The 19,908-nt window shown below is 45.6% G+C and overlaps 1 protein-coding gene across 4 annotated transcripts in view; it reads right to left on the bottom strand.

The window, feature by feature from the left end:
• The window catches only part of ERG (ETS transcription factor ERG), a 263,037-nt gene that overhangs the window by 13,614 nt on the left and 229,515 nt on the right, over positions 1-19,908 (bottom strand). For 3 of the 4 annotated variants that reach the window (XM_066370185.1, XM_066370186.1, XM_066370183.1), the window contains 3 exons: positions 6,639-6,842; positions 5,720-5,800; positions 3,675-3,746 (listed from right to left, as the gene is read on the bottom strand). In XM_066370185.1, coding sequence (XP_066226282.1) covers positions 3,675-3,746; positions 5,720-5,800; positions 6,639-6,842 — 357 coding nt within the window. The remainder of the gene's footprint in view (positions 1-3,674; positions 3,747-5,719; positions 5,801-6,638; positions 6,843-19,908) is intronic. The other variant, XM_066370187.1, reaches the window with a different exon arrangement.

Genomic DNA, 19,908 nt, shown 5'->3' with positions numbered 1-19,908 from the left:
AAACCCCAGTTTAATGGAAGAGAGATTTAGAGTCAACCCTCAGATGATTAAGTGGCTCTCTCATTATCCTCCAGATCTTCCACAGTCTTCCAAAATCCTCTATCAAAGATACGAAGATCTGGGGGCATCTTTCACTCCCTTCTTGTCCAGGTTTGCAGATGTCTGGTTATATTGTAACTACAGAAAAGCAAAGAATGAGTGTTTGGGCATTTGCTAAGATACAGGCTTTACAAAGCACCTTGCTAAGGAGTAGGGCAGTATCTTGCTCTCTGGCGGTGACTGGTGATATGAAAAGGCATTAAGCTGTGAGCTCTGATGGAAGTACGACTTACAGTTTCAAGAAACCCTGGAAGAGCAGCAGCTAAAACGTGAAAGTCAAGGCTGCACTTGCAGGCTCCACTCCCCATTCTTTTCTGATAATATCCTAGATGGGTATCATGATGCAAGGGTTGCCATGGAGATGGAGGAGGGGAGGATGAGGTTACAGAACATCCTCTCTGGCACATACTAGAGCTTTCACATAAACTGCTCCTAAGATGCCAGTCAGAGTGGCACATCTTAGGTCAGAAGCTGGCTTGCAAGTTTCTAGGAGTCATACCTGTCTGTATTGTTGCCACGTGAGACCTTGAGGGGCCGTGGCTCCGAAGGCACGTGTTCGGCAAAGGAGGGTGCTTACAAGGGAGATGAGGAAAGGGTTTCTGACAGTAACAACTGACAACTTGAGAAACACATGAAACACTGTAAAATAATGATCATAAAAATAGAATGTAAAGTGATATGCCTGTGTGCTAACAGTTTATTGGAGTAGATGAGAGATTGCTCTGAATGCTAATTTATGACAAAGGGATCTGGAAAGAGGGCTCACTGGGAGTCAGGGACATTTGGGAAAAGTTAATAGGAACAAGCATGAGAAGAGAAGGGATGAGCATGAACAGAGGAGTGAAATGTCCATATGTGGTTATTTATGCGTAAGGTCTCTAACAGTCTCGGCTAATTATGAGGTAAAACTGAAATGCCACCGTGACTTGACAGGGTAAGCAGGGTAAGCAGTAAGGGGAATCTGGAATAAGTGATCCATTTGGGAAGTTCAATCACAAAACAGCAGATTGGGGGCAGTGGCCCAGGAATGGGCTACTCAAGGCAGGAAGAGAGGGAGGGAGGTGAGGTGGGAAGCAGGGCTGGGCAGGATGGGCCAGGCAGGTGGGAGGGGTGCTCTATTTCCATGGATGTGGGCATAGGTAATGGAGACATGAAGATCAGGACATAGCCAAGCACGAGTTCAGAGGAAGAGAAATTCAGACCTCTGTCCCCAAGGGCTCAAAGACCTCTCCCAAAGACAGTGTTCACAATCTCCTCTTCTAAAATCAGAAAGATGCCCACTGACCAAAGGGACACAGTCACCGACTCCCAGTGACTACCCCTCCCCGATGCCTCGGCAATCAGCTTGGCCATGTTCATGCCCCCTGAGCCGTCACAAAGTTCTCCGTTTACAGGTAACCACACTCACAAGACCCTTCCTTCAAAGCCCATCGCTGCTCCACCCAACCTATGCAAGCAATTCTCTTCCAAGGGCACATCCCTGGCTCTGGCTTGCAGAACACAGTCTTCTGTCTGTTCAGTTTGCTTTACATTATTTTTGGCTCAGACACCACTATTGGTCTCTCCTTTCATAATTACAGTAACAGTCAGCAAAACAGGTATTTTTGACCCAATTTGAGTCTCAGAAACATACTTGACTGGCAATGGAGACATGCAAGTGTGACTGCTTCCAGGTCACATTCAAAGGATGGACACGAGGAAGAACACTATCAGGGCCACGGGAGGTGCATTTGAATTTGCCGCCCTTGTCTTTCCCTTGGCTGAAACACAGAGACAGTGATCCAGCCATCATTTTCCCTGCCACTCCATACAGCGGGATGGGCTGGCCACATCATCCAAATCCACCATATCCTCAAATATGAAAAAAAAAGAAGTCCCAAGATCCTTTGTTCTACAACACCAGCTCCCACTCCCTGGCTTCTGCAACTCAGTCAGAGGCAGTCACGAGACAGCTTCAACGAGACAAACAAACAAACCCTGGCCAAATGTTTTACAGATAGCTTTCTTCTTTTTTTAAGTAAGGATGGAAATGTTTTTAAAATGCTCCCCAAATCCTTGTGATCTTCCTACTCTCCCTGTGTATTCCCAAGGATGCATTTCTCAGGGGTAAACTCAGAGCTCTCTAGGGCTAGAGGACAATATGCAGCAGTATTTTTCCATTCTCAGTGCGCATGGTGGGTTTCTGTAGGGCCAGTCTAGTTCACTTTGGACTCTGGTCTTGTCCAAAGTCAAGCGGCCTGTGCCACCTCTCACATGACAGAGTTAACGGAATGCTTTGGCTGAGCCCTTTCACCATGCTTCTCAGGGGAAGGGGAGCAAACGTTTCCCCTGAGGTGAAGGAGAAAGTCATCAGTCTGAAGTCACTAGGGCAGTGTCAGGTAGCTCACGCTCCTTAGCTGCCTGGCCCCAGACTATCTCACTGGGAAGAAACAGTAGCTCTAGCTTGAGTGCCTTCCACCAGCTCCAATGGAGACTTGTGGAGCCGAACATGCGATCGAGGTCAGAAGCAACAGCCTGGGTCTAAGGAGACATGAGACCTGTGTATGGAACATGGAATACCCATTCCATCACCCTGAACCACGATTTCTCAGCTGTGAGGCTGGCATAGTAATTTCTAGTTCATGGTGCTGTAAGTTTGGGGAGGGGACAGATGTCTAAAGCATGTTGTCCCTTCTCTGAAATGCTGTCCACTCCTTCTCCCCCTGAGAAACATCGACTACTCCTTGGGCATACTGTCCCTCATCTGCAAAGCCCCTTTATTCCTTCAATGGAGGGGTAAACTCCTTCCCCTCCTCTCCAGCAACTCCACAGTTAGCAGTGGCACCTCTGGTTAAATGGCACTAGTTTTATGGGAATTCCTCTTGCTTTGTGCTATTCCCCTGCAGGGCAATATTTACACTTACATCCTTCAATTAACTCAAAAGTAGACAGATTCCTGCCTGACCAGGCAGTGGCGCAGTGGATAGAGCATCGAACTGGAATGTGGAGGACCCAGATACGAGACCCCGAGGGCGCCAGCTTGAGCGCGGGCTCATCTGGTTTGAACAAGGCTCACCAGCTTGGACCCAAGGTCGCTGGCTCGAGCAAGGAGTCACTCGGTCTGCTGTACCCCCCCCCCCCCCAGTCAAGGCACATATGAGAAATCAATCAATGGACAACTAAGGAACCACAATAAAGAATTGATGTTTCTCATTTTTCTCCCTTCCTGTCTGTCTGTCCCTATTTGTCCCTCTCTCTGACTCTCTGTCTCTGCCAAAAAAAAAAAAAAGTAGACAGATTCCTGATTGCCAGGCACCCTGGATGCTATCTTTGCCCATCTGACTTCCAAGCGGCTAGTTAAGGGGCTGATCTGCTTTTCATTCCACAGGGATTAGCAGGGACATGAATATGATCTCTGAATGAAGCAGTCTGACTCATTAGGCTCCAAACCCACAGAGGCAGAACAACATTTTAGGACTTGGTTCTGGTCCAGGATCGACCCTCTTGGTATCGCATGACTTAAGTTATGGATCTCACAGGCCATCCTGGGATGTCTCTCAGTGAATAGATCGCACAGCACAGGGGTGTTTTCGTACCTGGCCTAGTTGTAATTCTTTGCGTAGCTTCAGGATATACTGAAGTATTGGGGAAAATAAAAGCTGCACCCCCTGCAGACAAAAGGAAAGACAAAACAAGTGAAGGTCTTTGGCTGTGGTCATCCTTCCCTCTCTGCAACAGTGCCCACCAGCCTACCTGCCCTGTGATGAGAAGGGGGTGCCTGCTGGCACCTGTCAAAGCAGGTTCTGGGAGGAAAGGACAATACAGGTTCCCAAAGATGGAAACAAACACAAAACTCCACTGAGCCCCATTGGTTAGGAGGTGTCCTGTGTTTTGACTTGACAACTTCTTGATGAAGCCCATCCTGGTGTCCCGGCCACATGCCCAGCAATCTTGGTTCGCTTAAAAATTCTGTGGAGCATGCTTTAATTTTTCAAATTGCAGACACACACACACACACACACACACACACACACACACACACCATAAAACATTTTACAGAGCCCTTGAGAAGTTGTACCACAGAATTGTTAAGTGTTTTGCCAAAGAATATATGGATCTTATTAAAAATCCACAATTCCACTCAAATGAATGGTTTCCCTTTCTGTCTCTCAATCAACACCCATGTGTTGGCAGAAAATTCCCCTTTCCTCAGTTCAGACCATTTGGAGGCGGTTGTCCTGCTCTTTGATCGCTTCTACATTTAACAGTGACAAAGATAATGGAATCAGAGCTTTCTTGAAACTTTCACTCACTGTTCAAAAACTTTTTTTAACAACTGTGAAATTTCCAGAAAATATGTGTAGCTCAAAGGTGTTTCCTAAGAGGGGGAAATAACTTTATCTAAATTAATTGTTATTTCTTGCCACGAGGTCATTGATGAGGCTAATGAATATAACCTACATTGAAAAAGTATCCACCCACTCAAAGCATTTATTTTACTTTACTGTAGATTAAAAGCACAACATTCTGAATACTGAGGACGGAGATCAAGTAGCAATTTCATTGTAATGCTCAAACAGGGACTCACATGATACATTTTAAAATAAAATGGCAAATACTTGGAATGTGGCAGCTGTTTCTAAGTGAGGGTTGATCATGAGTGGGCTCGCTTTCTCACAGGAGGTCCCCTAAGTAAGCCTTGTCAGCACTTGATGGCTTCATCCCAAGCCTGGGTGGGGGTGGAGGGTCCCTACAGGCTGAGAAGTTGGGGGAGTGGTCTGTGGCCAAGCTTCCACAGCTGTCTCCAGCAGAAGGGGTAAAACGGACACCAGCCATGGGCACATTCATCTGCAGGAAGCCCAGCCTCTACTCTGAGCCTCTATTGGGAGGGGAGGGAAGGAGGTTAGCCTGGGTGAAGCACTATGTTATACTCTACTAGGCTCAGGCAAAAGTAAATTGAATAAATAAACAAATAAAATGTAGAGTCCATGGTTAGAGACAGAAGAGCAGGTCTTCGGTTAGTAACTCATTTCCTATCCTCCAACATTATACCACCATGTCCTTTCCAACAAACGCTCACAGAAAATACTGCCATCCCCTCCGACTGCCTTTCACAGATGTGCAAAGTCTATGCCAGAGATTAAAATCAAGACAAGTTACCTGAAACTTTACTCAAGAGGAAAACAAAACAAAACAAAAAAACTCCCACTTGTGCTCGTATATCCCTTGAAGAATAAAAATGAAAAAGATTTAAAAAAAGGAAGAATGCTAAGGTCCCCTTTATATCAAGCATGCTTTTAGTGCCTAGTCAGTGCAACACATCTTCGGGGATGAACAGTAGCAGATTGTAATACAGCAAATGTGAGCTAAGACTGCGGCTGAGAGCCCATTCTGCACGTCTGGTTAAAAGAAGCCCTTTGTCAAGGAAAGTGGTGAGTGCGCAAAATCCGAAGGGCACCCCCTACCTTTAGACTGTGGTACTTCCAGCACAGAGCCTCCTACCTGCCAAAAACCCCTTGACCATCCACCTCTGCCTTCTGCCTTCCTGATGCTCTGACCGTCCCATGCTCCACCTTTAAAGCCTGCAACCTGCAGCCAAGACCCTGTGCTTGTCCTGGGGGGAGGGCAGGGCCCGCATTACCTGTATTTCTAGCATGCATTAACCGTGGAGAGTTTTGTAAGGCTTTATCAACATCATCGGAAGTCAAATGTGGAAGAGGAGCTACAAAACAAAACAGCAACATCAAAATGAAAAAAAAAAAAGGAGAGAATTACATTCCTTAAAAAAAAAGGGAAAGAAAAGAAAAAGAGAGAGAAAGAAGAAAAGAACAACATCCCTCCCAGTCCCACCCTAACATCACGGGCTGACTAAAAATCTCTTCATGTTCCTGTAACTGGTTAGCGTGTTAAAACCTAGATGGGCCCACATGTGATTCAGGGGATGAGTGGTGGGGATGCCAGGCAAAGCATGTACCCGCGTTCCCACCACCCTGCGGTCGCACGTCTACCCCCCTCTGACCATGCTCCACATCTGAGAAATGAACACATGCAGCAGACTGTGGGTTCATGCCGCTAACCGCATTCCCATCTGTGAGGCTCAGCCACATCTCACGAGACCAGGTAAAGACGCCCCTCCTTGTTCAAGTGGGATGTGAAGGGGGGCTTGGTTTTGCTTTAGGGAAGATAAACCCACACTCCCCATCCTGTGGGAACCTTTCCACATGTCTCTCGTTCATTTGGGGCACCAGGGAGACAAAATCATTTGTGACCAGATAAAGCTTGCATTCCCTTTTATCTTTTTGTTTGGTCGAGGGGACCCAGGAGGAGGCAGCTGAATGCTAAGATGACCTTCTGGTTTCTTGCAAGAGTGCTGACCACTTCTGAGCATGCAAACACCTAAGTCATCGCCTCTAAGCGGCCAGTTCGGTTGGGCCCTAACTAGGAACTGGGCGAGGGCAGGAAGGTGCTGTCGGCAGGCTGGGCGAACTGAACCTTCTGCGGCTCGGGTGAACAGGCACTGCCAGGAAAGGGACCTCTGTCCTGCGTGGGGGCCACCTTACTCTCTCTGAGGTAGTGGAGATGTGAGAGAAGGATGTCGGCGTTGTAGCTCGGGGTGAGCCTCTGGAAGTCATCTTTGGTCATCTTGCACAGCTCCTTGCCGTCGATGTTCTGGAACAGTAAGATGTCGACGTCTGGGAGGCCATACTCTTTCACTGCCCACTCCAGCCACTGCCGGACGTGGTCCGTGCTCCATAGCGTTGGATCTGAAAGGGGAGGGAAGCAAATGAGGTCAACTCCCGAAGGCACATTTCCAGGCAGAGTCAGGTCCCAGGTGGGTTTCCCACCAGTCACAGCCCTTCCTCCAGGAGCAAGGTCTGGGCCAGGCTCTGGGACAGGTCAAAGAGAACGCCTGGGGAAAAGACAAAAAATGCCCACTGACTCACATACTCACAGATCAGGTTCTTAAAGTGAACTATCCTGGAAGTGTAGGCTTATTCACCCAATCTGTCCCTCTGTTACTCATATCCTCTAAAGTTTCTTGTAGAAATGGGGGTAGGGTATTATTTTCCCATTTACTTTCATTTTAATTTATTCACTTAAGAAGGCTTGACCTGTGGTGGCGCATTGGACAAAGCGTCAACCTGGAACGCTGAGGTCACAGTTCGATACTCAGGGCTGGCCTGGTCAAGGCACATATGGGAGTTGATGCTTCCTACTTCTCCCCTCCTCTTTCTCTCTCTTCTCTAAAATGAATAAATAAAATCTTTAAAAAAATTTAATGAATATGAACTGGGAAATTTCCTTAGAAAAATAACGGGTATCTTTATAAGAAATTATGAGTTAGCGACACCTATCGGGAAGATGCTAATTACAGATTACAAAAAAAAAATCAAAACAGTACTTCTGTTGTAAATAATGACCACAGCATTGGAAAGAAACTGTAAGTAAACCCAAACTTTGCTATCCCTGTGAGCCAGTATGCCTAAGAGAGCTGTCAGTTATACACTTTTCCTGCAGAAAACTGGGTTTTGCAACTAACGCACACCTGCAGGAACAGGGCTGGCCAAGTGACTCACTTTCCACAGCTGTGGCACCCACACGCCCCAGAGGATGCAGGCGATGTCATCACGCTCCACTGCCGTGTAAGGGAGGGGACCCTGGGAGGACCAGGAGGAAAGGGCCCTGGGGAGAAGGAGTGGGCAATCCCCAAAGACACACAAGCCAGGACACCCCACGCCAACGGCCTGGGGGCTGGGTATTCAGGGCGCCTCAGATGGAGCTCTTCCCTCAAGCCCCTATTCCCAAGTCCTGAGACACCGGGCGGGGCGCAGCAGCCCAGAGTGCCAACCCCAGCATCTCTGGACTTGCTGCAGCTTCTGGAGGCTGCTTCTCTTTTCTCTGTCTTATATGCAGAGTGCGAGTCCTGAACTCGGTCTCTGGACAGGCCCTTAGGGGTCAGGCAGGCCAGCATGCTCTGATCACAGTGAGTGAAAAATTCTGGCGTGGGAATGTGGGAATCAAAAATCCCTTTGTCCTTTTCCCAAGCCTTTTGAATCACCTTTGAGCGAATCACTTTAGAACCCTGCTTGGTGTTACTAACGTTTCAGGCTACTCACAAATAGAGCACATCCTGCGCTGCTGAAATAGGTTTTAAGTTTACAGAAGCCAACAGCAGCAGCAGTGAGAAATGGCCAGACAGTCACAGCATCAGGGTTCCCTTCCTTTCCTCTCTCCCTTCTATTCTCCATTCCCTTCTCTTTCATATCTTTTTCAAAATGAAATGTACTGGGGTGACATTGGTTAATAACACAAGTTTCAGGGGCCCAATCCTGTAACACTTCATCAGGAAGTATATTCCGTTGTGTGCTCACCCCGGAGTCTCTTCTCCTTTGAGCCTATTTGTTTTGTTAGTTTGTTGCTTTCTGTTTTATATCCCACATGAGTGAAATCATATGGTTCTTGTTTCATTTCTTTTTGTTAATAGAAAGACATTATTTCAAATCCAGTACAATCTACCCTCCTCCTGTCCCCCTCCTGTACACTCCATAAGTAACCACTAAAGTTGATACTTGTATCTTGCCTACACAGATTTCAATACTTCTAGCATATCAACTACATACATTGTTTGACATTCTTAAAGTTAGCGTCTTCCATGGTGTCTGATTTGCTTTGGACACTTAGCACTGTATTTTCAAGATGTGTCCAAGTTAATACATGCAGGTACATTCAACCAATTAAGCAACTCTTGGGCAGTGCCCTCCCCCCACCCCCGCATATGAATATATCCAATTTACTGATCAGTGAAGCTCCGTGTCTAACCCTGACCCGTGCACATGTGAAGGAAACTACATGGGTGCATGGCCTGGAGTTCACACTGGAGTCATAGAGAGATGGAAAAACTTCTGCCGCCTGGTCTCATCTACGGAGTTCCTGATTTTAATAGCTGGAAGGTAGCCCAGCCATAAGGGTTGTGAAAAGCTCCCTGGGTAATTCTAATGTGCAGCCCTGGTCCAGACATCCACCTCAGGGCCTCAATGCTCAGAGCATGATCCTGGGACCAGCCGCATCACCATGATCTGGGAGCTAATTAGAAAGGCAGAGAGAGTCTCAGACTCCAACCCAGACCTGAGGAATCAGGGTTTGCATTTTCACAGGCTCCTTGGATGATCCACATACACTAGTCTTGGGGACGTTCTGGCCTGGGGTGGGTACCGAGATGTGCAATTGCTGAGTCACGGTGTGTGCATCATCAACTTTACCAGTTGTACTGGATTTCAACCAGTGTTCTAACATTCACACTCCCGATCAGCAATCAGTGCACAGAAGCAGAAGACGAAGGAGGGAACTGGCTCCCCTGCAAAGACAAGAGCTTCTGCAACTCCAAAAGCAGTGTGGACAGCAAGCTGTAGCCACTCCCCTGCACCCCAGGCCCATGAGAACGTTTTGTTAACCTGTGAAAACTGAACGTGCACATTGGAAGGTTAAGTTTCTCCAGCTTACTAGAGTTTTAGATGGTTCTTGGTTACTGGGTCAGAATTCTGCTTTCAGGAATAACAAGTGTTCCAAACGCCAGCCTGTTTCCCGGGACCATTTTTCTTCTTTTTCTCATGGCATGTCACGATTCCTCACACAGAAACGCATCCTACAGTGGCCTTTGGACTCCTCCACTTAAGCTCTACTCATCCTCAGCTCTGTGGAGAGGACAGCCACACCTCTCAGACAGAGCCTCCACTCTGGTCCTCCCCCAGGTGTCTCCTTCTCTTATTGGCAAAACCAGGTGTTCTGAGAATGATAACATGAACATCTTCCTGAAAGTTACTGGGTTCCTGTCACAGTGGTGCAAGGGCATCTGAGGAAGTCATCCAATAGAAAAAGCCTTGTCTCCCTCTCAGCCCTCGGTGTGCTCGCTAACTGGTTTCCCTCCCCCAGCCAGGGTGTCATGCTCATTCGATCTCCTTTGAGTGAATCACCTGCACGACCCAGAGGCCAGCTCCTTGGCTGTACTGCTCTGCTCTCTAAAATCCTCACTTTGGCTTGTTGGGACAGGCAGTCTTTGTGCTGCTAGCCTGAGGCTAAGTCATTACTACCATTACCTGAACTAAAAATTCCACTTCTAGAAATGTGCCCTAAAGAAATTAATAAAGGATGTAGGAAATGATTTATTTTCAAGGATGTGTTCTGGCCGCTGTTTAGAATAGCACAACACTGGAAACACCCTAAATGTCCAACAAAAAGAGAACTGGCTAAGTTATGGTACATTAAAAAATGTTCCTGTGATATTTAGAGATTAAAACTTACACTGCTGAATGTATTTATTGATGTGAAAAACAAAATGTTCAAAGTAAGTTAAATTAAAAATTTTGAAAATGCTATGGCAGAATCATTGTATTTTGCAAAAAAAAATAAACATAACATATCAATGGACAGAATTCTGGAAGGAAATGCAGCAAAATGGTGACTTTTTTCTGAGGAAAAGGCACTAAAAATTTTTAGATTTTTTTTTTTCACTAAAAATGTATCCTCTCCCTCTCTGGATTTTTTTAAAAAAGCAGATACTACTTGGGTTAAAAGTTATTTATAAAAATTGTTATTCTCCTCTGTTTCCAAATCAGAACAAAGTTGCACAAAGGATTAAATATACCTTTCTACGTATACTTACTTGTTACCGTGTTTTTAAATAATTTCTTTCAAGGTTATAGAAATTTAATCTCATTTTCTTAAACAGTTTGTGAGTGGGAATTGCTTCATTTGAAAAGAATAAAATTACACAAAGTCAGGTTACCTCTGTGTCCTTTTGGGATTTGAACTCTACACCTCTGCCCTATAAGTTTACAAGCAACAAGTATTAAAAATGAAATATGGCCCTGCCTGTTGGCTCAGCAGTAGAGCATCGACCTGGTGTGTGGAAACCCCGCATTCAATCCCAGGCCAGGGCACACAGGAGAATCTCTACCATACACCCTTTCTCTCTCTCTCTCTCTCTCTCTCTTTCTCTCTTCTTCTTCGGCAGCCATGGCCCGATTGATTCAAGGGCATTGACCCTGGGTGCTGAGGATGGCTCCATGGAGTCTCTGCCTCAAGTGCGAAAAATAGCTTGGTTGTAAGCAGCCCCAGATGGGCAGAGCATCAGCCCCAGATAGGGGTTTCTGGGTGGATCCAGTCGTGGTGCATGTGGGAGTCTGTCTTCCTTCCTTCTCTCACTTGGAAAAGAGAAGAAGGAGGAGGAGGAGGAGGAAGAGGAGGAGGAGGAGAAGAAGAGAAGAAGAAGAGGAGGAGGAGGAAGAAGAGGAGGAGGAGAAAACAAAATAGGCCTCTTGCTAAAGTGAATGCGGACGTTCCTTTCCAACCTGTCCACAGGGCAGCCCTGCTCTGGAACTACTCTACAGGTATTCTAATAGAGAACAGTTGGCAAAGGACAAACCCAAACTCTTCAGCGTGGAGCACGTGGCCCTTAGTTCACTGGAGCCCACTTTCCCACCCAACCCCCTGCCCCTCTGTCCCATAGTCACACACGATCAGCTGCCATCTCCTGAACCAACACCCCATGCCTGTGCCCAGATAGCACCCAATGTTTCTGCCTTCTTCTACCTTTGCCTAGATTCACCACCTCCTTTGGCTGTCTGTCCTCCTTTGCTCTTGAGCTGCAGTACTTATAGTGACTCTCTGGGAAGGGAAGGGATTGCAAGACTGGATGCCCATGCCCTGCCCCAGTGAGGGCCCCCAGTGATCTCCACGCCCACTACCTGCGCCAGGCATTGAGGCTGCAGCTGGAGAGAGTGTGTTAGGGCTCAGGTTAATGTGCTGGGACCCAGCTCACCCTTCACCTCCCTAGAGAGCACTGTAGTCTCTGGGTCTCTTCCTAGACCCTTGGTATGTCAGCAAAGCTGTCTTGATCTGTCCCACCTCCCATCACAGAAAGGAGCTCACAGGATCCCACAAGAGTGAAACAGAACCAGCTTTTCCTCCTTCCCTGACCCACAGCTGAGCAGGTGAAGGAGAAAGAGGAGGAGGCAACAGAATGAGCCCTGGGAAAAGTGTCACCTTTGCCTGTGTTCACATGTGGCAACCACGCCATCTGCCTCCAGGTAGGGGTGCGGCTCAGACACCTTGCCTAACCTTACGGCAGAGCCTGGTTTTCCGCAGTGGAGAGAATTCAGGGACCTAAGGGATGACTCCAACAGGATAAGGACTGAGATGAATGTCACTCAAGTAAGAGTATCTACTGTGTCCACAAGTACTCCAGGGATTTGGAGGAGGCCAAGAGAAGAGAGGCTGACCACCTACCAAGAGAGGCAGCTCGGGGCATGGCCCACAGAGGAGGCCCAAATCTGTGTTCTCCAAGCAGGACGGGGAAGCACGGAGAAGTAGCCCCTGATCCCAACTAGGACAAAAGGAAAAGGTTTCATCAGGGGCATGTGGCTGGAGTCTGCATTAACAAGAAGGGTTTTGACAGAAGGGGGAGAGAAGCCCTTCAGGGGGAGAGCAGCCTGAGCCCAGCTTTACACCCACAGAGGCATGAAACACCGGACACGTGGACAGGGAGAGTGAGAAACTGGGGGTGGCTGGAGTGCAGAGTTGACAAGGGATCCTGGCCACAGACACGCTGGGGGAGGGAGTGGGGTTAAAAGCTGAGGTTGGACCAAGGGGAGCTCTGGGTCTTTAAAGAAAGCTGAACTTTAGGATCTAGGAATTTCAGAGTCGTTAAAAACTGTCTGAGGAATCAAAGAATGTTTTAAATTACATCAAGCACCGCAAACTTGGTGATAAAACAAAAGGCTTTATGGGGAGCCAGAACGTTCGTATTTGGGTCCGATTCAACCATTTACTAGATGTTGACGTTAACCTCTCTGGAACTCGCTTTCTCTTTTTTTGGTGGTGCAATTAAGGAGCAAACCGTTGGGGTGGGGAGTGGGGTGGAAACGCAAACGGGATAATGTACGTGAAAGCACTTTGCCGACTTCATGGACCGCACAGAAATAAGCGCTTCCCCGCGCTGGATTCCGCCTCGCAGACTCAGCTAAAATGAACTAATCCATTTATTATTGCAGGGAAACCTCTTCCTTTTAAATGCAGGACCCTGATTTATCGCTTTATTTTCCAGAAACTTGTGGAGGGTGCTTCTGTCAGATGAATCATGAGCCACTGGAGAGAAGTTGTGTTTTCAGCCCTCCAGCCCAATTGTTTTGAAAACATCCGTGTCATCATTCCACACCACATTTCACGGAGATGTCCAAATGGTAAAACCCACCACGCAGGGTAACGGGAGGAGGAAGCCCTCTCTGTCTGAAGCCTCTTTTTTGTATTTTAGATTACCTGGTTAATACCCAAATGTTTTATGAATGCTATTTCAGTAAAGTGAAATTTAAAAGGTAAATAAATCGAAGCCTAGAGTCACGGAGTTGCACAGTTTAGTGTCCTGGGCGACTGAGTAGAGGAAGGATCAGTATTTTTTTACACTTCCCTGCAAGTGGATTCTGACCTGGTCGAGGTCCATGGCAGCCAGCTAAGTATTAAGTCACTATTTAAATTAGCTGAAGGCTATTAAATTGCTGGGGACATAAGTACACCTTCATAAAACATGCTCCCTGTCTCAGAAACCCTGATACGGGGAGAAAATAATAGCCTAAACAACAGCCAAATTGGTGATAATATAAGCCCTGAGTGCCACTTTCTTGAATAACATGAATGTAAAATACTGGCTTCCAGAAAGAAAAATCGCCCTTCGTAAATGAAAAACAACAACAACAAAAAAAACCCATAAAATAAAATGTACCTCAAAGGTATATTGCAACACTACGAGGTCTTTGTGGTTAAAACTAGGCACTGGACAACAAGTCTGCCAATCTGATGTCCGAGGCAGTCAGAAGTCTGCAAAAATTTAATATTCTGCCTCCTCCCACGAATGGATTTTACATTTACGAAGCAGGCGCAGCAGAGAGAATCGGCCTGAACTTGAGCTTCAGTGCACCAGAAATTGAAATCTGATCTCTTTACAGCTTATATTCAAGGTTGCTTCTGAAACTCCTGATTTCTGAACGTATGAATGTTAGTGTTAGCATTCTGATCATTATTAATTTCTAATTTTATTGTTCTTTGGCTGGTGAACAAGGTCATGTGACCCCAGTTATCTTTTATACTGGTTGTTTTTTGGGTTTTTTGGTCTCTTATTACATGGTCAATTTTTGCAAATGCGCCTTGAGTGCTTAAAGCAATTGCACTATCTCTAACTGTTGGGGGCAGGTTTCTATAAACAACCCTTGAATCAAAATTGGTAATATAGAAATAATTTTTATGTCATTAAATTATCAATTATTGAGAAAGACAAATTAAAATCTCTCAAGTGAATTTGTCTATTTCTCCTTACAGTTCTTTATGCATTTTGAGGCTATGTGACTAGGCACATGCAAGTTTGTCAGTGCTTTATATTTTAATGAATGTAATCCTTTTTCATTATGTAATAATCCTCAATTACCTCCAGTAATGCTTTCTGCTTTCTGTTTACACTTCTGTCAGCTTAATTTTGTTTAGAACTTGACTAGTATGTCTTACTCCATCTGTCTATGGTCACTCCTTCTTTGTGGTATGTTTTTGTAAACAGTACATGATTGACTTTGGGGCATTATTTATTTATTTATTTATTTAGTGACAGAGAGAGAAAGAGAGAGAGAGAGAGAGAGAGACAGGGATTGACAGATAGGAAGGGAGAGAGATGAGAAGCATCAATTTTTTTGTTGTGGCTCCTTAGTCTCCTTAGTTGTTCATTCATTGCTTTCTCATACGCGCCTTGACTGGGGGGTTACAGCAGAACAAGTAACCAGCAACCTTGGGCTCAAGCCAGCGACCATGGGGTCATGCCCATGATCCTACACACAAGCAGCAACTCTGCGCTCAAGCCGGATGAGCCCCACGCTCAAGCCGGGTGAACCCATGCTCAAGATGGATGAGCCCATACTCAAGCAGGCAACTTTGGGGTTTTGAACTTGGGTCCTCCACGTCCCAGTCCAACGCTTTATCCACTGCACCACTGCCCTGTCGGGCTGGAGTGTTTTTAAGAAGTCTTTCACTCTCTGTCTTCACTGTCAAGTCCAGTCTACTTACATTTATTGTTCTTGGTTTATCTGATTTCTACTACCTTATTTTGCGCTTTCTATATTTATCTTGTTTTGTCTGGTCTTTATTTCTCCTTTCAAAATGTCTAATTAGAATAAACTATTTTTCTTCATTCTTTTTTTTTTTTCCTTTCTCTGCTGGTTTGGTAGTTTAACATTCTAGCTCTATTTCTGTGCCTGTTAATCTTGAAACAAAATAAATTTAATCATCAATATATCTTTTCCCCCCTTAACACGCAAGGACTGTGGAAGTCGTGAACTGTTGTTGTCCATCCCCTTACGTGACAATACTGTCCAGTGTTTTTGCCCTGCCTTACTATTGTGCCCCTGGTTAGGGCGCTGTGGTGGTCTTTAATCTGTTATCACATTAACCAAGCTCATCACTCTCACTTCTTTCTTAAATCTCACTCCTCTCTTCTAGGATCCATTTTTTTCCGATGTTTATTAAATCTTTTGTTATTTCCTGTACCAGGAGTAATTAGCAACAAACTCTCACTCTGAAAGAATCTTTATTTCACCCTCAATTTTCCTAATAGATTAGACTGAACTCTTAATATAAAATTTGTTTCCTTTGTATTCCTCTGAAGTTTGTTTTATTCATTTAAAGGCAATATTCTAATGAACCTGTTGGGTTCACCTAGCTGCTAAATGAGTCTGTGGCATGTGGGACAAACGAAACAGAAAGAAAAAGTCAAGTACCTGGCAGATAGCTAGAATTATGTCAGTTTCTCTCAGGTCACAGGCAATTTTCTTCTCCGCCCTCTGTGTAATGTTTTGTTGTGGAGACGCGTGCCATCAGATCATCTGTCTTTTTTTCTTTAGTTGGCTTTAAAGTACTTTGTCTTTGCTGTTCTGCCATCGAACCAGAATGTGACTGCTGTGGAGTTATGCTTGATTTTGCTTCCCTGACTGATGGGTGCTTCCTCTAATGGGAAAATGGTCTTGTTCATCAGCTTTTATCTCTTCACATATGTCATCTCTTTCATCCTCTCTTTCTTCCTTTCTAGAAGGAAGATTTGTGCGAGGCATTGTGATGAGTCCTTCTCATGCCTGCCCTTGCCTCCTGTTTTCCAACTCTGTGTCTCTGTGCTGCACGCTGAGAACAACCTCATCTGTGCCTTCAATTCACTCGTCAACTTTTCCAAATCAACTGTTTAGCTCATCTGCTGAGTTTCTGATACTTTTTGAATCTATTTGTGTTTCTAGAAGTACTATTTTTTCTTTAAAATTACATATTATTTTCGCTCTGGCCGGTTGGCTCAGTGGTAGAGCGTCGGTCTGGTGTGCAGGAGTCCCAGGTTCGATTCCCGGCCAGGGCACACAGGAGAAGTGCCCATCTGCTTCTCCACCCCTCCCCCTCTCCTTCCTCTCTGTCTCTCTCTTCCCCTCCCGCAGTCAAGGCTCCATTGGAGCAAAGATGGCCCGGGCGCTGGGGATGGCTCCGTGGCCTCTGCCTCATGCGCTAGAATGGCTCTGATTGCGGCAGAGCGACGCCCCAAGATGGGCAGAGCATTGCCCCCTGGTGGGCATGCCAGGTGGATCCCGGTCGGGCACATGCGGGTGTTTGTCTGACTGCCTCCCCGTTTCCAGCTTCGGAAAAATACAAAAAATAAAAATAAAAAAAATTACATATTATTTTCTATATTGTCTTATTTCTCTCCTTTTCGGTTCCTTCTTGTATGCATTTCAGCCTCTTACAATCTATTTACTTTCTAGTCCCTATCCTATACTTCACTTCTCTAACACTCTTGAGAGTTTGAGCATGTCAACTGTTGTTTCTGCTGACTCTTAGCGTGTCTTCCTGTGTTTATAATTTGGAGCCTGCACGTTCATCATCAGCAGGTCTTTATCTGCTCGGATTGAAGGCATGCCTCTCCCAGAAGATTCTGTATTTCCTTTGTCAGGTGTCCAAGGTAATCACAAGCCAGCATCACTTTTCAATGGTCAATTTCTCAGCCTGGAGGGGGGGGGGTGTTGTTGGAACACAGTTCTGTGCAGGTGTAGTATAGGGGTTAGGGAGGTACTTGGGTCCAAATCCTGGCTTTGTATTATACAACCCAAGACCTCATCTCCTGCCTCTAATTGACCTTTAAACTCCAAATCTCTGTCCGTTTAGGCACTAGTAGTACCCCACTCCCATCCATGACACCTGAGGACCAAGTGCCCTCATGAGAACGGGCTGCTCCGTTCTTAGTTCTCTCCTGGTTTTTAACCTCTAAGGAATTCATTTCTTCCCAGTTCAACTTTGCATTAAAAGGATGTCAGATTCTCCACAGCACTGCCAGGTGCTCTGCAAGAATGTCTCTGGTTCCTTTTAAGTTTAATATTTTACTAGAACCATGAGCCTTTTCTGCATACTTTTTACCTATTACTTTAAACTTTTCCATTTTGAATGCAGTCACCAACGTAGGTCATGCTATACTCTATTTCGTTCATTTATTCATTAATCAATTGTCAGAAACTGAATTGTATGTGTGAACTGTGCAATAGCCTACAGAAGAGTCAAGACCTGTAAGGAAGTGTGCCTGTGCTCAGCTGGCTTGGGAATCAACAATTCCATTACGTATTTTATTCAAAAGGTGCATGACTAAGTTATATTCGGTGGGCTCCAAACACATCTCTAATGTCGGACATGACAAAATATTTTCCTGGAGGGAGCCATTCTCTGCTTTTCCTGAGTGATTATCTAGTTTTGGGAATTTTTTTTTCTTCGTTTTTCTCCCTGTTGCCTCCCCTTAGTTATTCATTTACAACCCTGCCTGTGCTCGTCATGGTTTAGATGTGGAATGACTAGTTCTCCCTCAGAGTTTCTCCCCGCTTGAGTTTTCTTTCTCTGCCCCTCTAGATGTTGACATCCTTGGAGTTTTGCCCTTGGTGCTCCACTCTCCTCACTCCATGGATATCCCTGTATGTTCTTCTGACTCCCGTGTTCTGATTACAACACGCATGCTCCATTAATGGTTTCCGAGGGCTGCCATAACAGAGTTCTACAAACTAAGAGGATTGAAACAGCATAAATTGATTGTCTCACAGTTCTGTGGGCTGGAAGTCTGAAATCAAGGTGTTTCCTGGGCCATGCTCACTCTGGGACTCTGGGTAGAACTCTTCCTGCCTCTTCCAGCTTCTGGGGGTGGTCAGCAAGCCTTGATGTTCCTTGTCCTGCGGCTGCATCAGTCCAGTCTCTGCCTCGGTTGTCACATGGCCGTTTCCCTGGGTCTTCACATCATCTTCCTTATGAGTGTGTCTGTGTCCAAATCTTCCTTTTGTAAGGACACTTAGTCATCTTATGGAAACCACCCTAATGACCTCCTCTTGACTTGATTAAACCTGAATGCACTCTATCTCCAAATAAGGTCACATTGTAAAGCTGTTTAAGGAGCTGGGAGTTAGGACTTCACATATCTTTCTGTGGGGCCCAATTCAACTCATAACACAATCTCATGTCTGCCAATCTAGCTCTTGAGTCCAGTGTTCTCTTCCAAATATGAAAGAACAGCGACTGTCCCCGGTATTCTTATACCCCAGGAACTGTTTGAGCACTTCACACATATTGTCTTATTTAATCCATTCAGCACTATGCACAGTAGGCACTACTGTCATCCCTACTTTAGTGGCAAAAAAATGAAGAAACAGTGAGATTAAGTGACTTCCCAGATCCCAGGACTAGAAAATGATAGAGTTTCGAGCTCAAGTGTGTGATTTCTGACAAAGGACTCTTAACCCTTAGTTCTCTGTGGACCCACTAGGTTGCTTTGTGGGTCACACAGGTGTCTTAGACACAGAATAAACTAAACGAAAATCATCTATTCAAAAAAATTTTTTTCTACATTCATCAACATACACTCGGCCAATCATGCTTAATCTTTGCTATTTTCTGCTCCATTCTTTTTGGTCACCACGGGAAACAGATGAGCAGTCTCCATCAGGGAAACATGGGGGTTGGGCACAGAGCAGCACAGGAGGCTGTTCTGAACATCCCCTCCACCCCTTCCTTCTCCCCTTCAGTCTCCTTCGAGCAGGCCATTGCAGAGTCTCTGCAGCAATTTAGCAAACGTATTCCATCGTTCTACTGCTCTGTGTTCTTCACTAGCTGTCTGTGACAGTGTAATATAGAAACAAGAACCCAGACTCTAGAGTCAGACAGAACTGGGTTAGAATCCTGGCTCTCCAAATGATTGGCTAGGCCATCCCGGGTCACTCTCTTGGTTTCTCTAGTTTTAGTTTCTTTATTTGTAAAGTGAATAAGTAATGTAAAATATAGGGTGTTGTGGCTTTAAATGAGCTAATACCTTTCTTACATAGGGCACATGGCCAAGTGCCTGACCACGGTGTGCACTCAGCGGATGGCAGCTGTCGCCATTTCTGTCTGTGTGATTTCAGTTGCACCTACCACCCAGTGGCAGTTTCCCCAACCACTGCTCAGCTCGTTGTCTAAAAACCCAGTTAACATTGACTTTGGGATTTACATTTTAGTTGACTTGCTTGTTTAGTTACTTAATTGTCATGGAAGGAATTTGAACAGAAGCTTTTAGAAACACATGCTGTCATGTAGACAAAGTAGGAGGGGGTCTTGGGCTTGTGTAGTGGCATGACAAAGAAAAGTAAAGAGATGTGCAGTTTCACCATCAAATTCTTTACAAATGAGCAGCGGCCCCCGGGAAGTGGCTCTGCTCCTGCCACCCATGCCTCTGTCCCTGGGTAAATGGTTTCACTGCTCTTG

The sequence above is a fragment of the Saccopteryx leptura genome, chromosome 2 (genome assembly GCF_036850995.1).
Source record: "Saccopteryx leptura isolate mSacLep1 chromosome 2, mSacLep1_pri_phased_curated, whole genome shotgun sequence".
Lineage (NCBI taxonomy): Eukaryota > Metazoa > Chordata > Mammalia > Chiroptera > Emballonuridae > Saccopteryx > Saccopteryx leptura.
The sequence above is the reverse complement of the archived record's forward strand: the minus strand, read 5'-3'. Positions and strand labels throughout refer to the sequence as shown.